This window comes from Chiloscyllium punctatum, chromosome 19 (genome assembly GCF_047496795.1).
Source record: "Chiloscyllium punctatum isolate Juve2018m chromosome 19, sChiPun1.3, whole genome shotgun sequence".
Lineage (NCBI taxonomy): Eukaryota > Metazoa > Chordata > Chondrichthyes > Orectolobiformes > Hemiscylliidae > Chiloscyllium > Chiloscyllium punctatum.
Genome location: NC_092757.1, coordinates 48,001,147 through 48,027,733, shown reverse-complemented (window position 1 = coordinate 48,027,733; position 26,587 = coordinate 48,001,147). Strand labels below are relative to the sequence as shown.

Sequence of the window (26,587 nt, the reverse complement as noted above, 5' to 3'; positions counted from 1 at the left end):
AGTACAGACCCTCACCCTGGCTGAAAACTAGTTACAAGGACTCTTCCAAAAAGGAAGAATAGACAAAACCCTGGTCATATTGTATTTGTAATGTCATCCTGTAATAACCTCTCCGTACTAATCAGTTTCTTCCTATGATGTTTAACTGTTTTCACCATCTAAAAATGTATGGAGTAGGTCCAGAAAAATAAACTAACAGACCTTTATCAAGAACACATGACTACTGCTTACTTAACACAAGTGATTGATATTTGCATTTAATGTATAAAAAGCATTTCAAGGTGCAAGAATAAGCTCAGAACTCAGCATTCAAATTTCATTTATTCCAGGTTTGGAAATCTTGTCAGGCAAGATCTTTCCAATCACAAAACACACATACATTTAGGTCAAGCTGTAGGTGTCCTGTTGCTCACAAGTCTTTAAAATGCAATACATATTACAAGATTGACTGATCTTCATTGGAAGAAATAAAAACTGCACACAACGTTGAGAAATGGTGCTAGTAATTTAATTAATTTAGAGATCTCTCATGGCAAACTGAGACTTAAAAACTGCTAGCAAACAGACAGACATACAGCAGTGACCAGGGTCACTTGTCTTGGCATGTTTGCAACAGGTTGGAGTTCTCCTGTTCTGTACACATTGATGCAATCACTCATCTATTTCCTGTTCTTCACAAAGTCCTCTCCTTTCTTTATAGAGCCCTTCAGTTCACTCATAGCTTCAGCTACAAGTTTCTCTTCAAAGGCAGATAGCTTTCCTAGTCCAAGATTCTTTTCAATCCCATTTTTCTGGAATAAAAATTAAATACAAAAAGTTAGAAAACATTTTAAAATAGATGTCTAGGAAGGAAGGGATGTATTTAGCTAACAAGATTACTAGTGACAGACTTTACAAATGAGGAGTTATACAATGTTGCACTGAGGTGTAAAACAAAAAAAAAATCAGGACAATCTCAGATCTATTTCCAGCTCTGTGCCAAGTCAGTTGATCATAGCTAAAATAAGTGGATGCTCTACAGTTGGCTGAGGTGGGCCCTTAGTGGAGGGATAGAAAATAATAAGTTTCATGATTACTAACCTGATGCCTTCTGGAAAAAGGTGTACACAAAAGGCATCAATGGCAGGAGTGAACGCAGGTGGGGTGCTTCCAAAGTCAAGTAGTTCACCATACACTACCAAGTCTCTCAGTCTGGATCATGTCAAAAAACATATCGGGTGTAGGTGGGTATGTACTATGCTCACCACCTTAAACACTCAAAGGCAGCCTTCAGGGGTCTTCATGCAGAACATCCTCATCGACTCAGGACTGAAGACAACAGTGACCAGTAATCAATTTTGACAGTGGAATGTCTTCTTCACTCCTTTGACCACTGAGGTCATAAGAAAAAAAAAAAAAGAGGCAGCAAGCAGACTTCTGCCATTTTGATTCTAAATGCAATAATTCTGGAAAAAGACAGTTGATTTAAGAGACCAAGTTTTACAGAGTGGAAGGTGGCTACTTATTATTTAAAAGCTGAAAAGTCTGACCAATCTAAACAATACTCAAACTCACCCCAAGCAGCAGAGGTGTAGAGAAATACGGTGATTCAGTTTCTTCAGATCTGACAAATGCACATTCCACCACTCCTTCTTTACCATTCATAGCATCCAAAAGAGAGAAGACAAATCTGGCGCCGGCGTAAGCCATGGACAGGGTGGCAGAACCTAAATGTTACACAGGAGATACAAAAACTGACCTTCAAATCTGTAGTATAAGCCACTATTTTATCATGCACTGAAGGAACAGGATGGTGACTCAGTGGTTAGCACTGCTGCCTCACAGCACCCCCAGGGACTGGGTTCAATTCTGTCTCAGGCAACAGTCTGTGCGGAGTTTGCACATTCTCCCAGTGTCTGTATGGGTTTCCTCTGGGTGCTCTGGTTTCCTCCCATTCCAAGGATGGGCAGGTTAGATGAATTGGCCATGCTAGGTTGCCCATAGAGTTAGATGCATTAGTTAGAGGTAAATGTAGAGGAATGGGTCTGGGTGGGTTACTCTGGAAGGTCAGTGTTGGGCCAAATGGCCTGTTTCCACACTGTAGGGAAACAAATCCAAACTAAACCAAATACAAAATCAGCCCTCAGTTATGGAGTATAAAAAAGTCAATGAAAAAAAAAGTTACTGTACAAAAGCACTTGATAACACTAAAGAAAACTAAAAAAATTCTAAAGAGAATCTGTCTTACATCTCCTTACATAATTCGTTAGTTCAAGAGTATGGCCCTTAGGGACTCACTTTGCCAGTGCATGAAAAGGTCACTACTCCAAATTACAGGTGAGGCCTATTTTTAAAAAAAAAACAGGCTGAATAGTGGAATTAAGCCCAGAACCAGATCAGCCATTATCTTACTGAAGAAGTCAGCAGGCTTCATGGACCAAAATGGTTTATTCCTGCTCCTTTTTAAGTTTATTATACAAGGTCATGAGGGACAATATGTTGGCCACACATTGTGCAAGACTTCACTTCCCAAGTAATACGCAGAAGACAGTAGATGCAAAAGCTCAAGAGATTGCAGTGTTATTGACTGAGCTGAACTCTTCACACCTGTTGGAGCAGAGGTTGGAGGGGGCAAAGAGCAGCAGCTGGTAGAGAATCCAAATTAAATCTTCTTTGTTCTCCAGAGTTATACCAAAATGGTTTAATCCTGCTTGAACGCAACATTTATATTAACCAGTGTTTCCAAACAATGAAGTCTAAATTATCGAATCAATGTCTATATAGCACAAATACCAATTGAAATTTGTGCCAAGCTCAAATCCATTTGTGGATGCAATGCTGTTGCAATGAATAGAATGGCAAATAGAAGACAGTTTATACTAGAACAGTTAATTTGATAAACCATGAATCAACTCCTGCAACAGGGGGAAGTGACTAACAGGACTAATACTGGGTCTATGTCTGGATAAGTGGTTTGAAATCTTGCACAAACCTGCTCCAGCCTTGGCTTTAACCACCTCCGTACCAGCCTCCTGGATTCTGCCTGTTAGGGCCTCCAGCTGGTCCTGGGGAAATTCCACTTTAGGATTGCACTAGAATCAAAACAAAAATGGAGTCAAACACTGTACTCAACTGCTCAATGCCTATTTGCAGAATACCAATTCTTTCATAAAATTAGAGAGCTTGTTGATCATGTAGAAACTAATTCAGATTCATGAAATACGCTTTTAAACACAGTGAAGCCTGTGTTTGTGCCGAGGTCAAAGACAGATTTTAGTCCACCTCCAGCTTATCCAGTGACCACTACTGATTCGACTCTAGCACTTGCTTCGGATACCAATTTTAAGGTTAGCATATACCGGCTTCAGAGCCAAGTCATTAGGCAAAACATTTTTTTCTGACAGAGTAACTGGGCTACATATTTTGAAGGGACAGAGACTAAAATCCTGACAGTTATTTGTAATAATGGGAAGAATAGAGAGTTGATGCAGAACAACTTCCCTCCAGCTATGAAAGGCAAGATTGATTCAAATTGAATGTGGAATGACAGACCTGGAAACAATTAAGTGGTTATAGAGTGATAGAGATGTACAGCATGTAAACATACCCTCCGGTCCAACCAGTCCATGTCTATCAGATATCCCAACCCAATCTAGTCCCATCTGCCAGCACCTGGCCAATATCCCTCCAAACCCTTCCTATTCATATACCCATCCAAATGCCTCTCAACTGTTGCAAGTGTACCATCCTCCACCACATCCTCTGGCAGCTCAATCCATACACTTACCACCCTCTGCATGAAAACGTTGCCCTGTAAGTCTTTTATATCTTTCCCCTCTCACCCTAAACCTATGCCCTCTAGTTCTGGACTCCCAACCCCAGGGAAAAGACTTTGCCTATTTATCCTATCCATGCCCCTCAATTTTGTAAACCTCTATAAAAAGGTCATCCCTCAGCCTCCAACGCTCCAGGGAAAACAGCCCCAGCCTGTTTAGCCTCTCCCTATAGCTCAAATCCTCCAACCCTGGCAACATCTTTGTAAGTCATCTTTTCTGAACCCTTTCAAGTTTCACAACATCTTTCCGATAGGAAGACCAGAATTGCATGCAATATCCCAACAGTGGCCTAACCAATGTCCTGTACAGCCGCAACATGACCTCCCAACTCCTGTACTCAGTACTCTGACCAATAAAAGAAAGCATACCAAACACCTTCTTCACTATCCTATCTACCTGCGACTCCACTTTCAAGGAACTATGAACCTGCACTCCAAGGTCTCTGTTCAGCAACACTCCTTAGGACCTTCTCATCAAGTGTAGAAGTCCTACTCAGATTTGCTTTCCCAAAATGCAGCACCTCTCATTTTTCTAATTAAACTCCATCTGCCACTTTTCAGCCCATTGGCCTATCTGATCAAGATCCTGTTGTAATCTGAGGTAACCTCCTTTGCTGTCCACCACACCTCCAATTTTGGTGTCATCTGCAAACTTACTAACTGTACCTCTTATGCTCACATCCAAATTATTTATATAAATGAAGAAAGGTAGAGGACCCAGCACCAATCCCTGTGGCACTATATTGGTCACAGGCCTCCAGTCTGAAAAACAACCCAATCCACCACCTTTGAGCCAGTTCTGTACAAAAATGGAGTGAATGATATGCAGAAAGTGGGAGTATAGTGTATTCTGACCTTATTAAAAGGCAAAGCATGCTCAATATATTTAACACCTCCATGCTTTTCATTTTAGCTTTCCTATTCTACACTTCAAGGACAAAGGAAAGTGAGGCCTGCAGATGCTGGAGATCAGAGCTGAAAATATGTTGCTGGAAAAGCACAGGTCAGGCAGCATCCAAGGAGCAGGAGAATTGATGTTTCGGGCATGAGCCCTTCCTGAAGAAGGGCTGCCTGACCTGCTGCGCTTTTCCAGCAACACATTTTCAGCTACACTTAAAGGACCACAAACTCAGCACTTCAGCATTCTCAGAATGCAAAAGTGGCTGTTGAAAATTATTTTACTGCCAGTTCAATACAATCCTCAAGAATCTATAACTATTCATAGCATCAAACAGTGGTATACTTGCTGTATTGAAAAGATTGATACCAGACAGCTGGCAGTCATCTCTGGTTTGACAAGCTTCTAGCATCCTTACCTGAGAGATCAGGGGAATGATGGTCTTACCAGCATGGCCTCCAACCACTGGGACAGACACACGAGCTGGGTCAAGGCCCTGAAAACATAGGAAGCTCAATTAATGTGGGAAAAGCATGAAGTAATAGAGTTAAACAAACATGTTACTACAGCAAAAAAAAACAATTGAACATCCAGAGTTTCAAATCAAAATTCAGGAACAGTTAGTTATTTGGCAATTACAATGACTTGCATTCGGAAGTTTAAATTAAAAAAAAGTGACAGGCATATTGTTCTAGAATGATTATGACACCTAGCTTTCAGTGATACACATTACAATAATGCACCTTCAGGCAGGTGACCACCCTAGCCAACCCTTCTTAATGCTGTTTCTGGTCAAAATGCTCTGGACCCTGGTTTCAACATCTTTTCTCAAAAGGAGAAAAGGTACAAGGCATGAAATACACAAACACGGCTTTGTCCCAAGTCAAAAGACTATAATTAAGTGACCTGATTTTAGGAGACCTTTAAAACAAAAAAAGTTGTTTCATACATGTGGAGCAAACTACAGCATCATAAGGCAGAATGGTAATGTCCCTCCCTCTGAGCCAGCAGACCCAGGTTTGAGCCTCACCTGTTCCAGAGGTTTGTCAAAAGGAAATCAAATAAGTGTCCCTTTTGCCACCCCCACTCAACCTATTGCATCCCAAAACAGTCTATCCTATTCAATGTCAGCAAAGTGTTGCAGCTGCTCATCAACTTCAGGAAGCAGAGTGGAGAACATAGACATCTGTATCAATGGTGCTGAGGTAGAGGTGGTAAAGAGCTTAAAGTTCCTAGAAGCAAATGTCACCAACAATCCATCCTGGTAATGTTACAGTCAAGAAAGTGCACCATTGCCTCTACTCCCTCAGGAGGCTAAGGAAATTTGGCACATCCACAATGACTCAATTTTTATAGATGCACCACTGAAAGCATTCTATCCAGATGCATCACAGCTTAGTATGGCAACTGCTTTTCCCGAAACCACAAGAAATTAGAATTGTGAATGTAGTCCAGTCAATCACGAAAACCAGTCTTCCATTGACTCAGTCTACACTTCCTGCTGACTCTGATAAACCAGTCGACATAATTAAAAGCTCTCCCACCCCCATTATACTCTCTTCCACCTCCTTCCATCGGGGAGAAGACACCCAAGTTTGAAAGCAGGTACCAACAGATTGTAAGACAACTTATTCCTTGCTGTTATCAGACTTACAAACGAACCGCTCGTATTAGAGTCGATTTTCCTCTGCACCTTCTTTGTAAGAGTAACACTATACCCGGCATTCTATTACCATGAAGTACCTGGAGATACAAATGTATCTGGTTGGCACATGAAACACTACTTTTCCCATGCTTACCTTCAGTTCACCAATAAATGTGTTGGCTCTGACCACATCCAGTGTTGTCACGCCAAAGATTTTGTTTGGGTTGTAGACTCCAAGTTTCTTGAAAACTTCTGACGTGATTGGTATGGTGGAGTTCACCTTGTAAAATGAAACAGGGTCTGTCTTAACACTAGGAAGGTCAAATATTACAGCATCTCCAAAGTCAGAATATAAGTGGCATTCATTACAAGTCCACACAACATTGTATCTATATAATATTATCTGTACAGAGCTTTAAGTAAATACACAATTTTCAGACAGAAAGTGCCTCCTCCCAGTGAGGATGTTAAAAAAACTGGGATTTTTCTCAGTTGACTAGAGCAAGAGAATTGTGCCGCAACTTAAACTTATTGCCAGTGAATATACTCTATACAGAGAAAGAGGGACTCAATATTTTACAGTGGATGGGGGCAGGGGCATTCAGCCAACTTAGATCATGTATTCAGATTGGAGGGTGGGGAAGAAGAAAAAAAAGTGCAAGAGACAGCATGCGACAGACCTATTCCCTCCTCTATTTGGAGTTCAATATTTTTCCCACTTCTACCTTGACGAGAAAGCTTCTGAAGAATTACTTACCCAGCAGTAACCAATGACCCAAATCACCAGAAATATTAAGTCCTTGTTTTAGTCTCCCTACAAACCTCAAAAATTATTACTCCATTTAGAAGTGCACACTGTATAAATGGTAATGCTTCAGCTCAGTTACTTTCAAAGCCAATAATTCCCAACTTTTAGCCTTCTCTCAAAAGAAAGGTAAAGCATTGACTGAATCAATGTTTTGCTTCGGTCTTGATTAATAAAAGCTAAACATTATACTCGAGGCAAACCTGATTAGGCCACTGGAGAAATTTACCAGCACTGCTGTCTGGAATAAGTGTTTTTCGGAATATACTCTAATTGGAAACTATAATCACTCAAAAAAGGTACAAAAATTTTGGTCAGTGGCGAGAGAGAGGGCGCGTGAGTGTGAATGTGAGACCTGATTTTAGGAGACTTTAAGACCCCAAAACATTAATTTATCACTGAAAGCAAGAACAATTCAATTTTGTGCAATTCATTTCTGGGAGGAATCAACCACAACAGTCAAATTATAATGTCGAGTACAGATCTAGCATTGGCACAGTGCAAACTTACAGGATTGGAGATGATACAGATCATGGCCTCTGGACAAGTCTGAGCACAAGCCTCTGTTAAAACCGCAACTATTGTAGCATTAGTATTGAACAGATCATCTCGAGTCATGCCTGCAATTAAAGCAATTTGGATATTTGTCACCTAAAAGTTTATGTAAGGTTATGAATAATTAACAATCCTACCACCAATTCTCTACACAATCTATAGTTTGCTCAATGATAACCTTCTGTGATTGGATTCTGGGTAATCCAAGATGGAGGATAGGAAAAATTTCTGGCTCTAAGAGCTGCTCTTTTTGAGATATTTTAGGTGTTGGCAGTGATTTCTTCGAATTTTAGGAGTAGCAATTACTGTTTTATATGCTTGTTGCATTGTTTTGGAACTTTGGAAAGAAAAAGTCAAAACAACAGCGGTTTAAAAGGGAGGTGAACAGACAAAGGCAGCACATGGTGAGGACAGTGCGTGGGGTGGGGGGGGGGGGAAAAAAAGAAGGAAGAGAGAAAAAAAAGGAGGGAGCAGTTATCGCCTTTGCTATTTGAATTTGTGTATTGCTGCACATCGGAGTGCATCTGGGAAAATTAATAAACAGTGAAATTCACAACTAATCTTGGAGGAACTGTTGGGTGAAGTTCACAGCACAGAATCAGATAAGTTAATTGTTGTTTTAAGTCTGTCTAAGAGAAAGGCTGCAGCAGTGAGTATAGTGGATTCTTTCTTGATCATATATGTTTGGAGATAAGTCTCTTGATTAAACTTAAAATATAAAAGTCATAGCTATTAACATAACCTGGGGCAGTGTTTGCAGAGGAATATTTTCTGGGGCTGTAGATTGTGAAGGAGCAAAAAAGAAAAAATGGCCTTTGCAGTGGTATGTACTTCTTGTCAGTTAAGAGAGTTTAAAGAGAGTTAAAGGGTAACTGCAGATTATATCTGCCATAAATACTGATGGATGCAAATCTTATCAGATCGAGTGGATCGGTTGGAGAGACAGATAGAAGCGATGAGGAATTTGCAACAGCATGTGATGGATGGCAGATATGGGGGGGGGGGGGGTAGTCTCAGATAGGAGAGTCACATAGATGGGTTAACTCCAGGAAGGGTAAGAGAGGTAGGCAGCTAGTGCAGGAGGAGTCTTGTGGCAATACCCATTTCAAACAGGTATGCTGTTTTGGAAAATGTAGGGGGTGTTGGATTCTCAGGGGAACGTAGCAGGAACAGCCAAGTTTCTGGTATTGAGACTGGCTCTAACGCAACGAGGGGTACGTTGGCTTCCAAGGGATCAATTGTGTTGGGGATTCTGTAGTCAGAGGTACAGGCAGACATTTGTGGCCAGCAGAGAAAAAGCAGAATGGTGTGTTGTTTCCCTGCTGCTAGGATCAAGGATGTCTCAGAGGGTGCAGAATGTTCTTACACGCGAAGAGGGGCCAGCAGGAGGTCATTGTCCACATTGGAACCAATGATACAGGACGGGAAAAGGTTGACACTCTGAAGGGAGATTAGAGTGTTAAAAAGGAGGTCCTCAAAAAGGTAGTAATATCTGGAATACTCCCAGTGCTACGAGCTAGTGAGGGCAGGAATAGGAGGATAGAGCAGATGAATGCATGGCTGAGGAGCTGGTGTATGGAAGAAGGATCCACATTTTTGGATCATCAGAATCTCTTTTGGGGTAGAAGTGACCTATACAAGAAGGACAGATTGCACCTAAATTGGAAGGGGACTAATATAAGTGGGTGGCACGGTGGCTAGCACTGCTGCCTCACAGTGCCAGAGACCCGGGTTCAATTCCCACCTCAGGTGACTGTGGAGTTTGCACATTCTCCCAGTGTCTGTGTGGGTTTCCTCCAGGTGCTCCAGTTTCCTCCAACAATGCTAAAATATGCAGGTTAGGTGAACTGGCCACGCTTCAGCGTGTTGGCGTGGAGTTGTTGGGCCGAAGGGCCTGTTTCAACACTAAGTAATGTAATGTACTTATACTAGCAGGGACATTAGGTAGAACCGCTCGGGAGGATGTAAACGTATGGGACGGACACAAGGTAGGACTAATAATTAAACTGCATTTATTTCAATGCAAGTGACCCAACAGGGAAGGCAGATGAACTCAGCGCATGGTTAGGAACATGGGACATCATAGCAATTACAGAAACATGGCTCAGGAATGGACAGGGCTGGCAGCTTAATGTTCCAGGATACAAATGCTACAGTAAGGAGAGAAAGGGAGGCAAGAGAGGAGGGGGAGTGGCATTTTTGATAAGGGATAGCATTACAGCTGTGCTGAGAGGGGATATTCCCAGAAATACATCCAGGGAAGTTATTTGGGAGGAACTAAGAAATGGATGATCGCCTTATTGGGATTGTATTGTAGACCCCCCCCCCCCCCCCCCCCCCAATAGTCAGAGGGAAATTGAGAAACAAACTTGTAAAGGAGATCTCAGCTATCTGTAAGAATAATAGCGTATATTAGGGGATTTTAAACTTTCCAAACAGCGACTGGGACAGCCAGTGTTAAAGTTTTAGATGGAGAGGAATTTGTTAAGTGTGTACAAGACAATTTTCTGATTCAGTATGTGGATGTACCTACTAGAGAAGGTGCAAACTTGACCTAATCTTGGGAAATAAGGCAGGGTAGGTGACTGAGGTATCAGTGGGGGAGCACTTTGGGGCCAGCGACCCTAATTCTATTAGTTTTAAAATAGTGATGGAAAAGGATAGACCAGATATAAAAGTTGAAGTTCTAAATTGGAGAAAGGCCAATTTTGACAGCATTAGGCAGGAACTTTCAAAAGCTGATTGGAGGTAGATGTTTGCAGGTAAAGGAACAGCTGGAAAATGGGAAGCCTTCAGAAATTAGATAACAAGAATCCAGAGAAAGTATATTCCTGTCAGGGTGAAAGGGAAGGTAAGTAGGTATAGGGAATGCTGGATGATTAAAGAAAGAGGGTTTGGTTAAGAAAAAGAAGGAAGCATATGTCAGGTATAGACAGGATAGATTGAGTGAATCCTTAGAAGAATAAAGAAAATAGGAGTATACTTAAGAGGGAAATCAGGAGGACAAAATGGGGACATGAGATAGCTTTGGCAAATAGAATTAAGGAGAATCCAAAGGGTTTTTACAAATATATTAAAAAGGACAAAAAGGGTAACTAGGGAGAGGATAGGGCCCCTCAAAGATCAGCAAGGCAGCCTTTGTGTGGAGCCACAGAAAATGGGGGAGATACTAAATGAATATTTTGCATCAGTATTTACTGTGGAAAAGGATAAGGAAGATATAGACTGTAGGGAAATAGATGGTGACATCTTGCAAAATGTCAGATTACAGAGGAGGAAGTGATGGATGTCTTGACATGGGTAAAAGTGGATAAATCCCCAGGACCTGATCAGGTGTACCCAATAACTCTGAAGCTAGAGAAGTGATTGCTCAGCCTCTTGCTGAGATATTTGCATCATCGATAGTCACAGGGGAGGTGCCAGAAGACTGAAGGTTGGCAAATGTGGTGCTACTGTTTAAGAAGGGCGGTAAAGACAAGCCAGGGAACTATAGACCAGTGAGCCTGACCTCAGTGGTGGGCAAGTTGTTGGAGGGAATCCTGAGGGACAAGGACATGTATTTGGAAAGACAAGGACTGATTAGGGATAGTCAACATGGCTTCGTGTGTGGGAAATCATGTCTCAACCTTGATTGAGTGTTTTGAGGTAACAAAGAAGATTGACGAGGGTAGAGCAGTAGATGTGATCTATATGGACTTCAGTAAGGCATTCAACATGGTTCCCCATGGGAGACGGATTAGCAAGGTTAGATCTCATGGAATACTGGGAGAACTAGCCATTTGGATACAGAACTGGCTCAAAGGTAGAAGACAGAGGATGGTGATGGAGGATTGTTTTTCAAACTGGAGGCCTGTGACCAGTGGAGTGCCACAAGGATCGGTGCTGGGCCCTCTACTTTTTGTCATTTACATAAAATGATTTGGATGCAAGCATAAGAGGTACAGTTAGTAGGTTTGCAGATGACACCAAAATTGGAGGTGTAGTGGGCAGAGAAGAAGGTTACCTCAGATTATAACAGGATCTGGACCGGATGGGCCACTGGGCTGAGAAGTGGCAGATGGAGTTTAATTCAGATAAATGCGAGGTGCTGCATTTTGGGAAAGCAAATCTGAGTAGGACTTATACACTTCATGGTAAGGTCCTAGGGAGTGTTGCTGAACAAAGACCTTGGAGTGCAGGTTCATAGCTCCTTCAAAGTGGACTCGCAGGTAGATAGTGAAGGTGGCGTTTGGTATGCTTTCCTTTATTGGTCAGAGTATGGAGTACAGGATTTGGGAGGTCATGTTGCAGCTGTACAGGGCATTGGTTCGGCCACTGTTGGAATATTGCATGCAATTCAGGTCTCCTTCCTATCGGAAAAGATGTTATGAAACTTGAAAAGGTTCAGAAAAGATTTACAACAATGTTGCCAGGGTTGGAGGATCTGAGCTACAGGGAGAGGCTCAACAGGCTGGGGCTGTTTTCCCTGGAGTGTCGGAGGCTGAGGGGTGACCTTATAGAGGTTTATAAAGTTATGAGGGATATGGATAGGATAAATAGACAAAGTCTTTTCCCTGGGGTCGGGGAGGCCAGAACTAGAGAGCATAGGTTTAGGGTGAGAGGGGAAAGATATAAAAGAGACCTAAGGGGCAACTTTTTCATGCAGAGGATGGTACGTGTATGGAATGAGCTGCCACAGGATGTGGTGGAGGCTGGTACAATTGCAACATTTAAGAGGCATTTGGATGGGTATATGAATAGGAAGGGTTTGGCAAGAGAAGGGCCAGGTGCTGGCAGGTGGGACTAGATTGGGTTGGGATATCTGGTCAGCATGGACAGGTTGGACTGAAGGGTCTGTTTCCATGCTGTACATCTCTATGACTGTGACTCTATGAATTTATTTAACCCTCACAAAGCTGAGAGCTATCTCCCCAAACTTCAACTGTGCAAAGTGCACACGTACAACTCAAAGTAGTGAGAAACTGTAAAATCTATTTAACAGCCAAAAGACTACTGACAAATGTTAACAATTGTGTTTAAACCACATAGTACTCATTTTGTAAAAACAATGCACTTTGAAAGAACTAAATAAACCTTTAAATGTGATAAAAAGGTTCTCTGGGTTTGAAGCGGTATTTTGCTAATTATATATAAGCTCTAGCAGACTGTTTTTTTAAAAATAATGCAATTTTCCACTTTGTCAAAGTACAGCATCTCTCGCCACCTAAACTTGGATTTCAGTACAATGCTAAGCCTGACTAGGTTTCATTGAAACATATTCAATGTAACTTCATTAAGAATAAACAACACAAACCTAGCTAATAGCACACAGAACAAAATTTCAAATGAGAAATAATTAACAGGAGCTGCTGGGTTGAGTTACTATTAGAATTACTAAAAATAAGTGCAATGGAAGTTGACAATGTTATTGTTTGGGAACTTATCTCTGAAGTTTTTTTTTGGTTAAGGGTCCGAAACACACTAGTAGCAAGTCAAAACAGCATTTCTAAAATACCATATGACTAAAGCTAAAAGATTACAGAAGCTGGGCTAGTGAAATAATTGCTGAAGAGTTTACTAAACTGAATTTTCATTATCTAGAGCAGCACAGGAGCAGGTTGAAGTTCAGAAGATCCATATCAATGCAAGGGGCAGGTTAATTTCTGACAGACTATGTCAGAGATGGAAAGAAACCTTAAGCTGTTTTAGCAATTCTTCATATAAGCTACTTGTGCGGCTATGTGGGTGCCATGATTGTACAGTGGTCAGTACTCCATTGTTGCCGCAGCAGCCTTGGCTCAAATCTGCGTCACCGCAGAAGGCCCTTGCCATGTTTCACCTTGGGATTTGAGGATCCTCATTTCCCCGAAAACTGGTTAAATGGTAGGGTTTGGGGCCTGGCTCTGTTGCTCCTCTCCCTTGTAAAATTGCTGTTTCTCTGTAAACAGCTGTTAATGTTAGTTGTTTTATAAACTGAATTGTTTAATCAAAAATATAACTACTTGTGTTCAGCTAAAGACACATTAGCAGTCTCTTAGGACTATGTTCAATGACTGACCACCATGGAAAACAAATTTTAAAAAAAACTTATGGTTAACCAAGTTAGGTTTAACTCAGAAATCTGAGTTGAACAATGCCATTGCCAGCTAGGATCATAAAATATACTTTAACTGATTCACTGTCAGTAGATTGACAATTTATACACTTGGCTTAATCTTCAAGAAATTCAGTTACTGAATACTTTGATATAGTGGGTGCCATGGCAAGTTAGGTGATTTGACATTTAATTTTAGAAGCTACATTTCTAATTGCTTAGTTTAAGGTAATCCAACTTTGACGTAATATTAAAATTTTCTTACTACATGCTGGAGAAGCAAACATTCTTCAGCTGACTTCAGTTCCACACTGGAGAAATTATACATTAAGTGACTTAAACTTCACTTCACAGAAGGTGGATAAATCACTACCTTCTATGGGGAAACCTTAGTTATATTGTTCAACAAGGACACTGTACTCTAGAATACAAGGGCATCAGGAGTGATACTTCGGTGAAGTGTTAGGCATAAGAAAGTATTTCACAAGAGCCTGAAACACAATTGATATGCACTAATACTTCTATAGATTGTAAATCTATATCAATAATACCTTAATATTCTATAAGGGGTAAATTTAAACCATAAATTGTAGTAGATGGCCATCATCTTTGTGGGATAGCCATTTACAATTTTTTCTGAAATCACTACACCTGAAATTCCCAGAGCTTGTGGATTCCCCTAAGGGTTAAAACTCTTCATTCTTTGGAGGGAGAATAGCGATTTTGTTTGTAGACTCCCAGAAGATAAGCATCACAAAACACAAGCTTACAGATATCTCTAATCTGAAACAAATCTCCAATTGAAAGGCTGTAATCTTAGTTACCTCTAAATGACGGTGTCATACTGTATTTTATGCCAGGCAGTCAGGTGTACACTGCATTAGCAATTTTGAGATAACAGATATAATGTGCATCAGGACTCCTCAAAAATTGTATGCAAATATTTATCTCCTTTATCTTCAGACTGACCTGACTGACCAGACCGGAGGCTCTTATCACCTGTGTCAACCAGTTTTCTTCAACAGACTACATGTTAAGCTCAATCATGCATTTTGCCAGATTAAATTTTGCTTTCATACACTGTACAATCTAAACTACGTAGTCAATTGGTGTTGGTTATCACGTTAGTGTGGTAGGAACCCCATTCAAGCTTTCTTTGCTTTAGTGGAAGGAATGACAATATCACCTTGTAAATACATTGCAATCACCAGTTTAAAGATCTGTAAAACTCAACTGAGCAAGACAGGCAGCTCAGTGAGCAAAGTATCATCCCTCAACATTTAAGTACCTACCTGGTTTCCGAGGTACTCCAGCGGGAATGACCACCAGCTCGCTTCCTTTCAAGGCATCAGGCAGCTGTTCGGCACCCAAGTAACCTACAGATAAGCATAACTTCAGTGAGCCCTTCATCGTGCAGAGCCAAACATACTTACAGAGAGACTGCCAAGATTTTGTACTCCAACTATAGAGCAGGGCTTGAATTCATTTACACCAAGCTCATTTTCCTCAAGTTATTCAACTTTTGTAAACTCTTAAGGCCACTTAAACTAAGGTTTGCTGTATAGAAATACACCTTAGGTTCATGTTCAAATCTATTAAAAGATTCAATATTAATTTACACATATTTACATATACTTGACAGGAGTTACATTATGTTAATACGTACTCACCAGTAACCTTTGCTCTAGTCTCAATGTGACTGAGATCAGCTGCAACACCAGGCGTGTGCGCAATATCATACAGCGAGAGGTCACTCACAAGAGGGCTGTTCTTCAGTAGCAGAGAAAGAGGCTGTCCAATGCCACCTGAGGCTCCTAATACTGCTACCTTGGCATTGTTCTGTGAAAAAAAAATCATTCATGTGATTTTGAGAACAGCTGGGAAGCAACACTAAATGTTATATTAATAGTGGAATAATGAGTTGCCATTGCTTGCTATTTGTGATCAATTAGTTACTAGCACTTTCTAACACAACTTGGAGTTGACAGATATCCAGCCAGGCTCACATTACTATAAACCCCACAGTCAAAGTTTAGGTGATTGCGAGTACTGCATTTTTCTCCATCAAGCCTGAAAGCCTAGAGCTCATCTCAAAAGAAGAGCATTACTTCAATTTATCTCAAACCATTATTATATATCTTTAAAAAACCACCAATACGGGATTAGAACCAGAACAGGCACAACAGCAAGTTTTCCCAATTTAAAATCATTCATAACTTTACAATCCAATAGTGTCACAAGGACACAGTAAATGCAATTCATATTTTTAATTTCTCATGATGGGATTGAGCCCTCACTCGCAGGGTTATTAGCTCAAGCCTCTGGCTGGCTAACTCAAACTGATTATTCATCTCCCCACATTGAACTTTCGTAAAAATATTCATTCATTGAACGTGGACATCACTGGTTGGCCAACATTCATTGCTTGCCCCTCAGTTGCCCTTAAGGCAGTAGTGAGCCACGTTCCTGAACCTCTGCAGTCCACTTGCTGTGGGCTGACTTAGAATGCATCGGTAGGGAATTCCTGCGACGGTGGCATACTTCCAAGTCAGGACAATGAGGGTCTTGAACAGGAACTGGCAGATGGTGCAGTCCCTATGTATCTGCTGTCTTGGTCCTTCTAGGTAGAAGGGGTCTTGGGTTTGGAAGGTGCTGCCCAAGGTGAATTTGATGAATTTCTGTACAGTATCTGGTAAATGGTACATACTGCTACTGGGCAGAGCATCGATGGTGTTAAGCTTCTAGAGGGTGTTTTTGGAGCTGCATCTATTCAGACCACTGAGGAGTGTTTCATCACACTCCTAGTTTGGGCCTTGTAGATGGTGGACGGGCTTTGGGGAGTCTGGTGGTGAGTTAACATGAATGGAGCTATTGCAGCACAGTGGTAGTGCCCTGACCCCTGAACCGGAAAGGTCCAGGTTCAAGTCTCACCTGCACCACAGATGAGTAACAATGTTAAGAAAGGTTAATAACTTTAAAAAAAAACTGTATAATTCAACCATTCCCATTTCTTTACTTTGTGGACGAGAGAGTAGTAACATAAATATTACTACAAGTGGCTGGCATTTTAACATTCCCATCCAAACCACTTGTTGACCCCCCCAGAGGGCATTCCATCCAAAGTTAAAATCTTTGAAAATGCATTCAATTTCAAAGTTTGTGTAAAGATTTGTAGCTCGGGTGATCATTGTTGTGGTTCTGTTCGCCGAGCTGGGAATGTGTTGCAGACGTTTCGTCCCCTGTCCAGGTGACATCCTCAGTGCTTGGGAGCCTCCTGTGACGTTTCCTCCAGCATTTAGTGGTTTGTCTCTACCACTTCCGGTTGTCAGTTCCAGTTGTCCGCTGCAGCGGCCGGTATATTGGGTCCAGGTCGATGTGCTTATTGATTGAATCTGTGGAGGAGTGCCATGCCTCTAGGAATTCCCTGGCTGTTCTGTTTGGCTTGTCCAATAATGGTAGTGTTGTCCTAGTTGAATTCATGTTGCTGGTCATCTGCATGTGTGGCTACTAAGGATAGCTGGTCGTGTCATTTCGTGGCTAGTTGGTGTTCATGGATGCAGATTGTTAGCTGTCTTCCTGTTTGTCCTACGTAGTGTTTTGTGCAGTCCTTGCATGGGATTTTGTACACTACATTGGTTTTGCTCATGCTGGGTATTGGGTCCTTCGTTCTGGTGAGTTGTTGTCTGAGAGCGGCTGTTGGTTTGTGTGCTATTATGAATCCTAGTGGTTGTAGTAGTCTGGCTGTCAGTTCGGAAATGGTAAAGGGGCTAGTCCTTTGGGTTGTGGCATGTCCTCATTCCGTTGTCTTTCCCTTAGGCATCTGTTGATGAAATTGCGCAGGTATCTGTTTTTGTCAAATACATTGTATAGGTGTTCTTCTTCCTCTTTTTGCAGTTCTGGTGTACTGCAGTGTGTTGTGGCCCTTTTGAATATAGTGTCTTGATACAACTTCTTTTGTGTGTTGGGGTGGTTGCTTTCGTAGTTTAGGACTTGGTCTGTGTGTGGCTTTCCTGTATACCTTTGTGGTGAATTCTCCGTTCGGTGTTCTCTGTATCATCACATCTAGGAATGGGAGTTGGTTGTCCTTTTCTTCCTCTCTAGTGAATTGGATTCCTGTGAGTGCGGTGTTGATGATCCGGTGTGTGTTCTCTATTTCTGTGTTTTTAAATGATTACAAAAGGTGTCATCCACATCTGACCTAGAGTTTCGGTTGAATTTGCGGTAAGACTGTTTGTTCTAATCTTTGTATTACCACTTCTGCTATGAGTCCAGAGATGGGTGGGCCCGTGGGTGTGCCGTTGATTTGTTCATATATTTGGTTGTTGAATGTGAAGTGTGTTGTGAGGCACAGGTCCAGTAGTTTGAGTATGCAGTCTTTGTCGATAGGTTCAATGTCCTGTTGTCTGTTCTGTATGTCCAGTAGGTTGAAGTTGTTTCTCTAGCTAGGATTTTGTCGATAGAGGTGAACAGTGCCGTTACATCGAATGAGACCATGGTTTCTTCCTTGTCTATGTGTATATTTCTGATGATGTCCAAGAATTCCTGTGTTGACTGTATAGAGTGTCTGGATCTGCTGATCAGGTGTTTCAGTTTCTGCTGTAGTTCTTTAGCTAGTTTGTGTGATGGTGTCCCTGGTAGCATACGATGGGTCTGAGTGGAACTATGAAAGCAACCACCTCAACACACAAAAGAAGTTGCATCAAGACACTGTTCAAAAGGGCCAGAACACACTGCAGTACACCAAAACTGCAAAAATAAAAAAAAAAGAGGAAGAACACATCTACAATGTATTCGCCAAAAACTGATTCCCTTAGGCATCTGTTGATGAAATTACGGGGTAAGACAACAGAATAAGGACATGCCACAACCCAAAGGACTAGCCCCTTTACCATTTCCGAACTGACAGCCAGACTACTACAACCACTAGGATTCATAATAGCACACAAACCAAAAGCCACTCAGACAACAACTCACCAGGACAAAGGACCCGATACCCAGCATGAGCAAAACTAATGTAGTGTACAAAATCCCATGCAAGGACTGCACAAAAACACTACATAGGACAAACAGGAAGACAGCTAACGAGCCACATCCATGAACACCAACTAGCCACGAAACAGCACAACCAGCTATCCTTAGTAGCCACACACTCAGATGACAAGCAACATGAATTTGACTAGGACAACACTACTATTATCAGACAAGCTAAAACAGAACAGCCAGTGAATTCCTAGAGGTATGGCACTCATCCACAGATTCAAATCAATAAGCACATTGACCTGGACCCAATATACCGACCACTGCAACGGACAGCTGGAACTGACAACCGGAAGCGGCAGATTCAAACCACTACAAATGCCAGAGGAAAGATCACAGAAGCACTTCACAGGAGGCTCCCAAGCACTAAGGATGTTACCTAGATAGGGGACGAAACATCTGCAACACAAATTCCCAGCTCAGCAAACACAACCACAACAGCATTCAATTTCACTTGAACCAAGACATCAGTGCAATTTTCTCAATGATGTAAAGGTTCCTCTCTATCTGAACGCAAGTACACTTCATATACTTGATCCCTATCTGTAATAACACCTCACTGATACATATACATTAAACTCAAGGTTAAGACTGGTTACGCAAGCTCAATACTTAGTTCTTCTAGGATTCCACAGCAAGCAAGCCAAAGAGTAATTCTTAAATGGATGCTTATCTTTCTGCCCTAATTATATCATCCAAACTATATAAACTAAACTCAGATGTACTCAAAAGGATTAAAAACTACCTAATGGTGGTGGACCTCCATAAGAGATTGCAATGTCATTGAAGAGATTATTTTCTACTTTCACATGAACAACTACAGTCTCTGTGAAAGCAAGTTATTCAGTACATGGGTCAGTAGGATCGTGATACAGTTTGTTTCAGTTCGAACTGCTACATGGGACAGAACAGTCAGTAACTGGGGATTGAACCAAAGAAAGAATGTAAAGATACAGCACAGAGGTTGGCTTAGCACAACTGAACAAAAAAAAAACCAGCATTAAAATGGTAAGGCAAAAAAAAACTAAACCAGTCTGAATAGAATGGAAGAATGCAAAATTGCATAAAATAGTCAGAGGTATAACTTAGTATTCCTGCTTGGCAAGGCCACAACCCGATGCCCTTTTTGACATTTAGTACTTAGGGTTTGAAATGAGAGTCTGAAACCTACCATTAATGATTAAGTTCAGATGGCACCAAAAACTGAAGGTTAAACAGAAGCAGTTATTGATGGCATTTAAAACAAACCAGGCTGACACTTCTGAATGATCCTGATTGTAAGAAGAGACAAGTCTCAAAAAGCCTGACAAGTGAGTTGGGCACCACAGCAAGTACAAACATGAACTATATTTAGTTTGGTGAGTCACTAATAATAAAATTTATCTAAACATATGCAGCACATATTTAGATATCCAAGACTCATCAAGAGCACCATCAGAAAAGGGTGCTCAACATCCAGGTGAACCACTGTTCTTGTCCCATTACTGACATTTGTTTTTCTTTCCTTACCCTCAAATCACACACCTAACCTAGAGTACATTCTGCTCCCCCATCCTGCACAAACACCAGCCCAAGGTACCTGACGACACTTTCAAATGTCACAACTCCTACAGGATTGAGTTCAAAACCATAGGCAGTAGCCCACCACTTGTGACTTGCTCAGATGTAAACAGATCCACTCTTTATGGGATGCAGGAATCATTGGTTAGGTCAGCATTTATTTCCAATTTCCAACTGCCCTCAAAAGGTGGTGGTAGTGACCTACTTCCTCAAAGCACTATCTTGTCAGGGAGAATTCCAGGATTTTGACCTAGCAACAGTGAAGGAGCAGCAATAATGCTCAAAGTCAGAACGGCGTGTGGCTTGTATAGGAACTTGCAAGTGATGTTTCCTGAATTTGCTGCCTAGGCCCTTGGACAGTCTAATAGGCAGTCTTGGTGGAATCAGAAAGTTACTCAGTAGAGAACTCCCAAGCTATTGAACTCCTTTTCAAACAGTAGCATTTATGTATTTAGTCCAGTTCAATTTCTGGTAAGTGATAACCCTCAGTGTTGTTAATGGAGGTTTGAGCAATGATAATGTCATTCAATGTTATGGGAAGATACTTGGATTATCTCCTGTAGGAGGATGGTCATTGCCCATTACCTGGGTCTTTCAAAAGTTATTTGCCACTCATCAACCCAAACCAGATCAAGTCTTGCTGTTTACAAACGCTAATGATTTCACTCAAGGAATCACAAATGGTGATCAATCAACAAACGTCTCTAATGTTGATCTTATAACAAAGGTAAAGTCATTGATGAAGCAGCTAAGGAACTAACAGCTCGTGTGGTATGGTAGCAGCAACTGTACCTCAAGGCCTGGATTCAAGTGCCACCTCCTCCAGATGTTATAACATACCTCATTAGGTCAGTTAAAAATTTATTCTTTGTAGTGTTGTCTTGGCCTGGGCAGGACTGTGCTCCAACTATCACAAACATCCTCCTCTGCTATGGTTTCAACCAAGGGAGTGTTTTTCCCCAGGTCCCATCAGTTTTGTTTGGGTTCCACTATGTCATGCTCAGTCAAGTGGTACCTTGATATAAAGGCCAGTCACTTACCTCACAGCTAATGTTCAGCCCAACATTGCAGTGAGGTCAAGATCTGAGTGGTGCTGGTAGACCCCATACCAAGTACCAATGCTAAGTTGTCTGATGGTATTGTTTACTACTTATTTGATGTTATTGGATTTATAGATTTCAGTAAATCTCTACTTGTATATTCGACTGAATAGCTACACTTAACTAGAAACTACGTTTTATGATATCATGTGTGATGGCTTCATCTAATGCTGGTCAACTGGCTGCTCAATGTGGCTATCTTCACCTGAAATTCCAGCACCAAGCACTTCATCCACTCACTGTTACAGATGGAAGTAGACACTTTGGTCAAACCCACCTATCCCAACCAAGTCTCCCAAATGAAAACTAGTGTCACTTGCCTGTATATGTTAATACCCATGTCACCAAACAACCCTGCAGGCAACCACTAACTCTCCTTCCCACGCCCCAAGGACATGCAAGCCCTGGAACGTCTCTATGGCTAAATCAAAAACACCCGCCACCTGGAGGACAAACGCCTCAGCCACACCTTCAACATAGATTACATCAGTTTCCAAACCTCCCCACCCCAGATCCAACGCTCCAACTTAGCACGGCCCTCTTGACCTGTCCACCTTCCTTCCCACTTATCCACACCACAATCCCCACCGATCTATCACAATTATCTTCCACCTGCATCCATCTATGGCCTTCCCACCTACCTTCACCCCAGCCCACACCCACCTTTCCTCTCCACATTTCTGATGAAGGGCTTTTGCCTGAAATGTCAATTCTCCTGCTCCTTAGATGCTGCCTGACCTGCTGTGCTTTTCCAGTGTCACACGTTTTGACATTAACTCTCCTGCATTTCCAGTCCTCACTTTCTCCATATCCCTCCAAACCTTTCCTTTTTATGTACTGCCAAATGTATTTTAGATGTTGCAACTGTATCTTCATCTACCACTTCATTCCCCATACAAACTACTCAAAGAAAACATTGCCCCTCAGGTCCATTTTAAATCTTGCTCCTCTCACCTAAAACAAATGCCATTAGTTTTGAACCCCCACTGCCCAGATCCAAGGGAAAAGACCTCTGCTATTCACCTTAGCTAAAACCATGACTTTACAAACCTCTACAAAGTCACCCCCCACTCTCCTACATTCCAATGAAAAGGTCCGAGCCAATCTAGCCTCTCCCTACAACTCAAATCCTCCATTCCCTGCAATATCCTGGTAATGTTGTTCTGAACCTCCCCAGTTTAATAATATCCTTCCTATAGCAGGGTAACTAGAACACAAGTGTCCCAGAAGAGGCCTCACCAATAAAACTTCAACATGTCCCAACTCATATGCAAAAGGTCTCAGCTATGAAGACAAGCATGATAAACACCTGAACCACTGTCTACCCACGATGCAACTTTCAAAAGAACTATGTGCCTGAACCCGAAGTCTGTTTGACAACACTACCCAGGACTTTAACAGGATAAGCCCTGCTTTTGTTCGCTTCACAAAAGTGCAATAGCTCACATCTAAACTAAGCTGTATCTGCCGTCACTCAGCTCATTGATCCAATTGATCAAGATCTGTGTAAACTTAGATAATCTACTTCATCGTCAACTATACCATCAAAATTGGTGGTATCTGCAAACTTACTAAACATGCATCCTAAATTCTCATCCAAATCATTTATGCAAATGACAAACAGTAGATTTTGCACCAATCCATGTGGAACACTGCTGGTCATGGGTCCCCAGTACCAGAAAACAACCTGTCACCGCAACCTTTTGCCTCCTACCACAAAACCAGTTCCCGGAAGCCCATGGAATCTCACTTTACCAGCTCAGAAAAAAAAAGTGAGGATTGCAGAAGCTGGACAGTCAGAGTTGACAAGTGTGGTGCTGGAAAAGCACAGCAGGTCAGGCAGCAGAAGAGTCTCTATTTTGGGCAGAAGCCCTTATGAGGCCCTGAAGAGCTTATGCCCAAAACAGACTCTTGCTCCTCTGATGCTGCCTGACCTGCTGTGCTTTTCCAGTGTCACACTTGACCAGTTAATCTACGATGTGGAACCTTGTCAAAGACTTTACTGAAGCCTATGTAGACAATATCTATGCCGCTGCCCTCTGTTTTTGGTTAACTGCCTCAAAAACTTTAAAATCATGTTTTGGACACAATTACCCTTGCACAGAGCCATGCTGACATCCTTAACCAGTTCCTGCCTCTTCAAATGCATGGAAATCCAATCTCAGAATCCCCAACATGTACCCACTACTAATATCAGAATCTCTGGTCTATAGTTTGCAGGCTTCTCCTTATAGTCTTCCTTAAATAGAGGCATAATATTAGCCACCTTCCAGTCCTCTTTTACCTCACCCATAGCTGGAGAAGATACTGTCACTTCCATTGTCTTGCCTTAATTCCTAACAATATCAAGTTTTGCTCCTTCTCTTGTAAGTAAATCAATATTGATAAAATTTTCTTAACACTTAAATTCCTCACAATCCAAGCCATTAATACTATGGCAGTGCCAGTTTATCTTTGGAAAGTTAAAACCCACTATTGCAATTGTTCTTACATATATCCAAGATCTCTCTATATCTGTTCCAGTTTCTCACTGCTGTTGGTAGGCCTAGAGTGCAATCCCCTTAAGGTGATTATCGTCTTCTCATTTCCGAGTTTTACCCATATGCTTCCACACCATGATCCCTCAAATATCCTAAGTACAGCAGCAACACGGGATGTTGCTTCCCGTATCACAAGTACGGGAAGAATAATAAAGTTAGTTTGCAAATAGAGTGTGAAGGTCTTGTGTACAAAACTTGGATCAGATGGGCCAATAAGTCAAAGATCAGCAGATAGAGTTTAATTTAGATAAGTGTGAGGTGCTGCATATAAGGCAAATCAAGGCAGGACTTATACATTTAGTGGGAGGGCCCTTGGAAGTGCTGCTGAACAAAGAGACCTTGTGATACAGTTACAGGCAGGCAGAGTAGTAAAAAAAGCATTTGGTACATTTACCTTTATTGGTCAGTGCATGGAATATAGGAGTTGGGAGGTCATATTGAAGCTGCACAGGTCATTGATTAGGCTGCTTTTGGAGTACTTCATTTAATTCTGATCACCCTGTCATTGGAAGGACGCTGTTAAACTTGAAAGGATTCAGAAAAGATTTACAAGGATGTTGCTGGATTTGATCTATAGGGAGTGGCTGAATAGGGTAGGGCTGCTTTCCCTGGAGCAGAGACTGAGGGATTACCTTCTACAGGCTTATTAAATCATGGAGGCATGGATAAGGTGAACAGCCAAGGTCTATTTCCCAGGGTAGAGATTAGAGGACATAGGTTACAGGTGAAAGATCTAAAAGGGCCCCAAGGGCAATTTTTCCATGCAGAGGGTGGTGCATGCATGAAATGAGTTACAAGAGGAAGTGAAGGAGGTTGGTAAAATTAGCATCTGGATCAGCACATGAACAGGAAGAGTTTAGAAGGATATGGGCTAAATGCGACTCGATTTATTTAGAATACCTGGTCCATATGCAAGTGGTGGGCAGCATGGTGGCACAGTGGTTAGCACTGCTACCTCACAGCGCCAGAGACCCGGGTTCAATTCCCACCTCAGGTGACTATGTGGAGTTTGCACATTCTCCCATGTCTGCGTGGGTTTCCTCCCACAGTCCAAAAAAGTGTGCAGGTTAGGTGAATTGGCCATGCTAAATTGCCCGTAGTGTTAGATGAAGGGGTAAATGTAGGGGAATGGTTACGCTTCAGCGGGTCGGTGTGGACTTGGGCCAAAGGGCCTGTTTCCACACTAAGTAATCTAATCTAAGTTAGACCGAAGGGTCTGTTTCCATGCTATTCAGACTCTATGGTGAGGCGTATGTGTGCAAAAATAGAAAACTTCTGATGAAGCATCACTGGCCTTGAAACGTTAACCCTGCTTCCTCCCCAAATCTGCTGCCAAGTCTTGCCAGCAATGCATTTTTGTTTTCAGATTTCCACCATCCGTAGTTTGAGTCAGATGTACAGCATGGAAACAGACCCTTCGGTCCAATCCGTCCAGATATCCCAACCCAATCTAGTCCCGCCTGCCAGCACCCAGCCCATATCCCTCCAAACCCTTCCTATTCATATATCCATCCAAATGCCAATTAATTGTTACAATTGTACCAGCCTCCACCACTTCCTCTGGCAGCTCACTCCATACATCTACCACCCTCTGCATGAAAAAGTTGCTCCTTAGGCCTCTTTTATATCTTTCCCCTCTCACCCTAAACCTATGCCCTCTAGTTCTGGACTCCCCAACCCCAGGGAAAAGACTTTGTCTATTTATCCTACCCATGCCCCTCAATATTGTAAACCTCTAAGATCACCCCTCAGCTTCTGACACTCCAGGGAAAACAGCCCCAGCCTGTTCAGCCTCTCCCTATAGCTCAGATCCTCCAACCCTGGCAACATCCTTGTAAATCTTTTCTGAACCCTTTCAAGTTTCGAATAGGAAGGTTGTTTGATTTAATAGAACACGCAAGGTAGCCTTGGGCCTGGTTTGTGTAAAACCTTCTCATGGCCCTCAACCTTCCAGCTAGAAACCCTGCACTGATCAAAGCTAGGTGAAGGAAAGCCAGGGTCACAATGCAGAGTGCAGGCCTATTCCAACAAGAAGCCGTCCTTCGTCTTCACTTCTTTCCCCAGACCCATTCGAACGGCTCCTGAAGACGTTTCCCAGTAGCCCGCTATCCCCTGGCCTCCCGAGAGATGGCCGAGGCCGGCTGCTCCCCACCTTGTGCAACCACCCAGCTTCGCAGGAAGTCAGGCCCCAGGCTTCCTCGGGGTGACGGTTAGGCTTGTGTGAGGCAGGGGAGCTCCTATCCCAACCCTTTTACCTGCGAGAAGACGGAAAAGGTCCGGCCAAGCACGGAGGCTGCAGGCCTTACAACGCGGCTGAACATTTCAAACAGCGACCGATCCCTCAACGACGGTGACTCCAATGACCTCCAGCCACAGGATTTTCCGCAGGGCGCACCCGAACCTATTGGGCCTAGGCTATCCGCCAATCACAGCCACCCAGCGCCCAGAGCCTCTCTACCATTGGCTGGAGTATCACGTGACAAGCACGGCGTTTGGTTGACCGGCAAGACCCAGCGCCCGCCCCTCGTCCGTGATTGGTGGAGACTGTCACGGCGTACCC

At 42.3% G+C, this 26,587-nt stretch overlaps 1 protein-coding gene across 1 annotated transcript; it reads right to left on the bottom strand.

Annotated features, from left to right (window-relative positions):
• Window positions 1-302: 302 nt before the first annotated feature.
• On the bottom strand, window positions 303-26,460 carry mdh2 (malate dehydrogenase 2, NAD (mitochondrial)). The gene is made up of 9 exons (XM_072589338.1): window positions 26,283-26,460; window positions 15,461-15,629; window positions 15,083-15,166; window positions 7,673-7,782; window positions 6,512-6,637; window positions 5,131-5,208; window positions 2,972-3,071; window positions 1,555-1,706; window positions 303-791 (listed from the first exon to the last, which is right to left on the bottom strand). The coding sequence occupies exons 1-9, from the start codon at window positions 26,346-26,348 to the stop codon at window positions 660-662; spliced, it is 1,017 nt and encodes a 338-aa protein (XP_072445439.1). The 5' UTR covers window positions 26,349-26,460; the 3' UTR covers window positions 303-659.
• Between the last annotated feature and the right edge of the window lie 127 nt (window positions 26,461-26,587).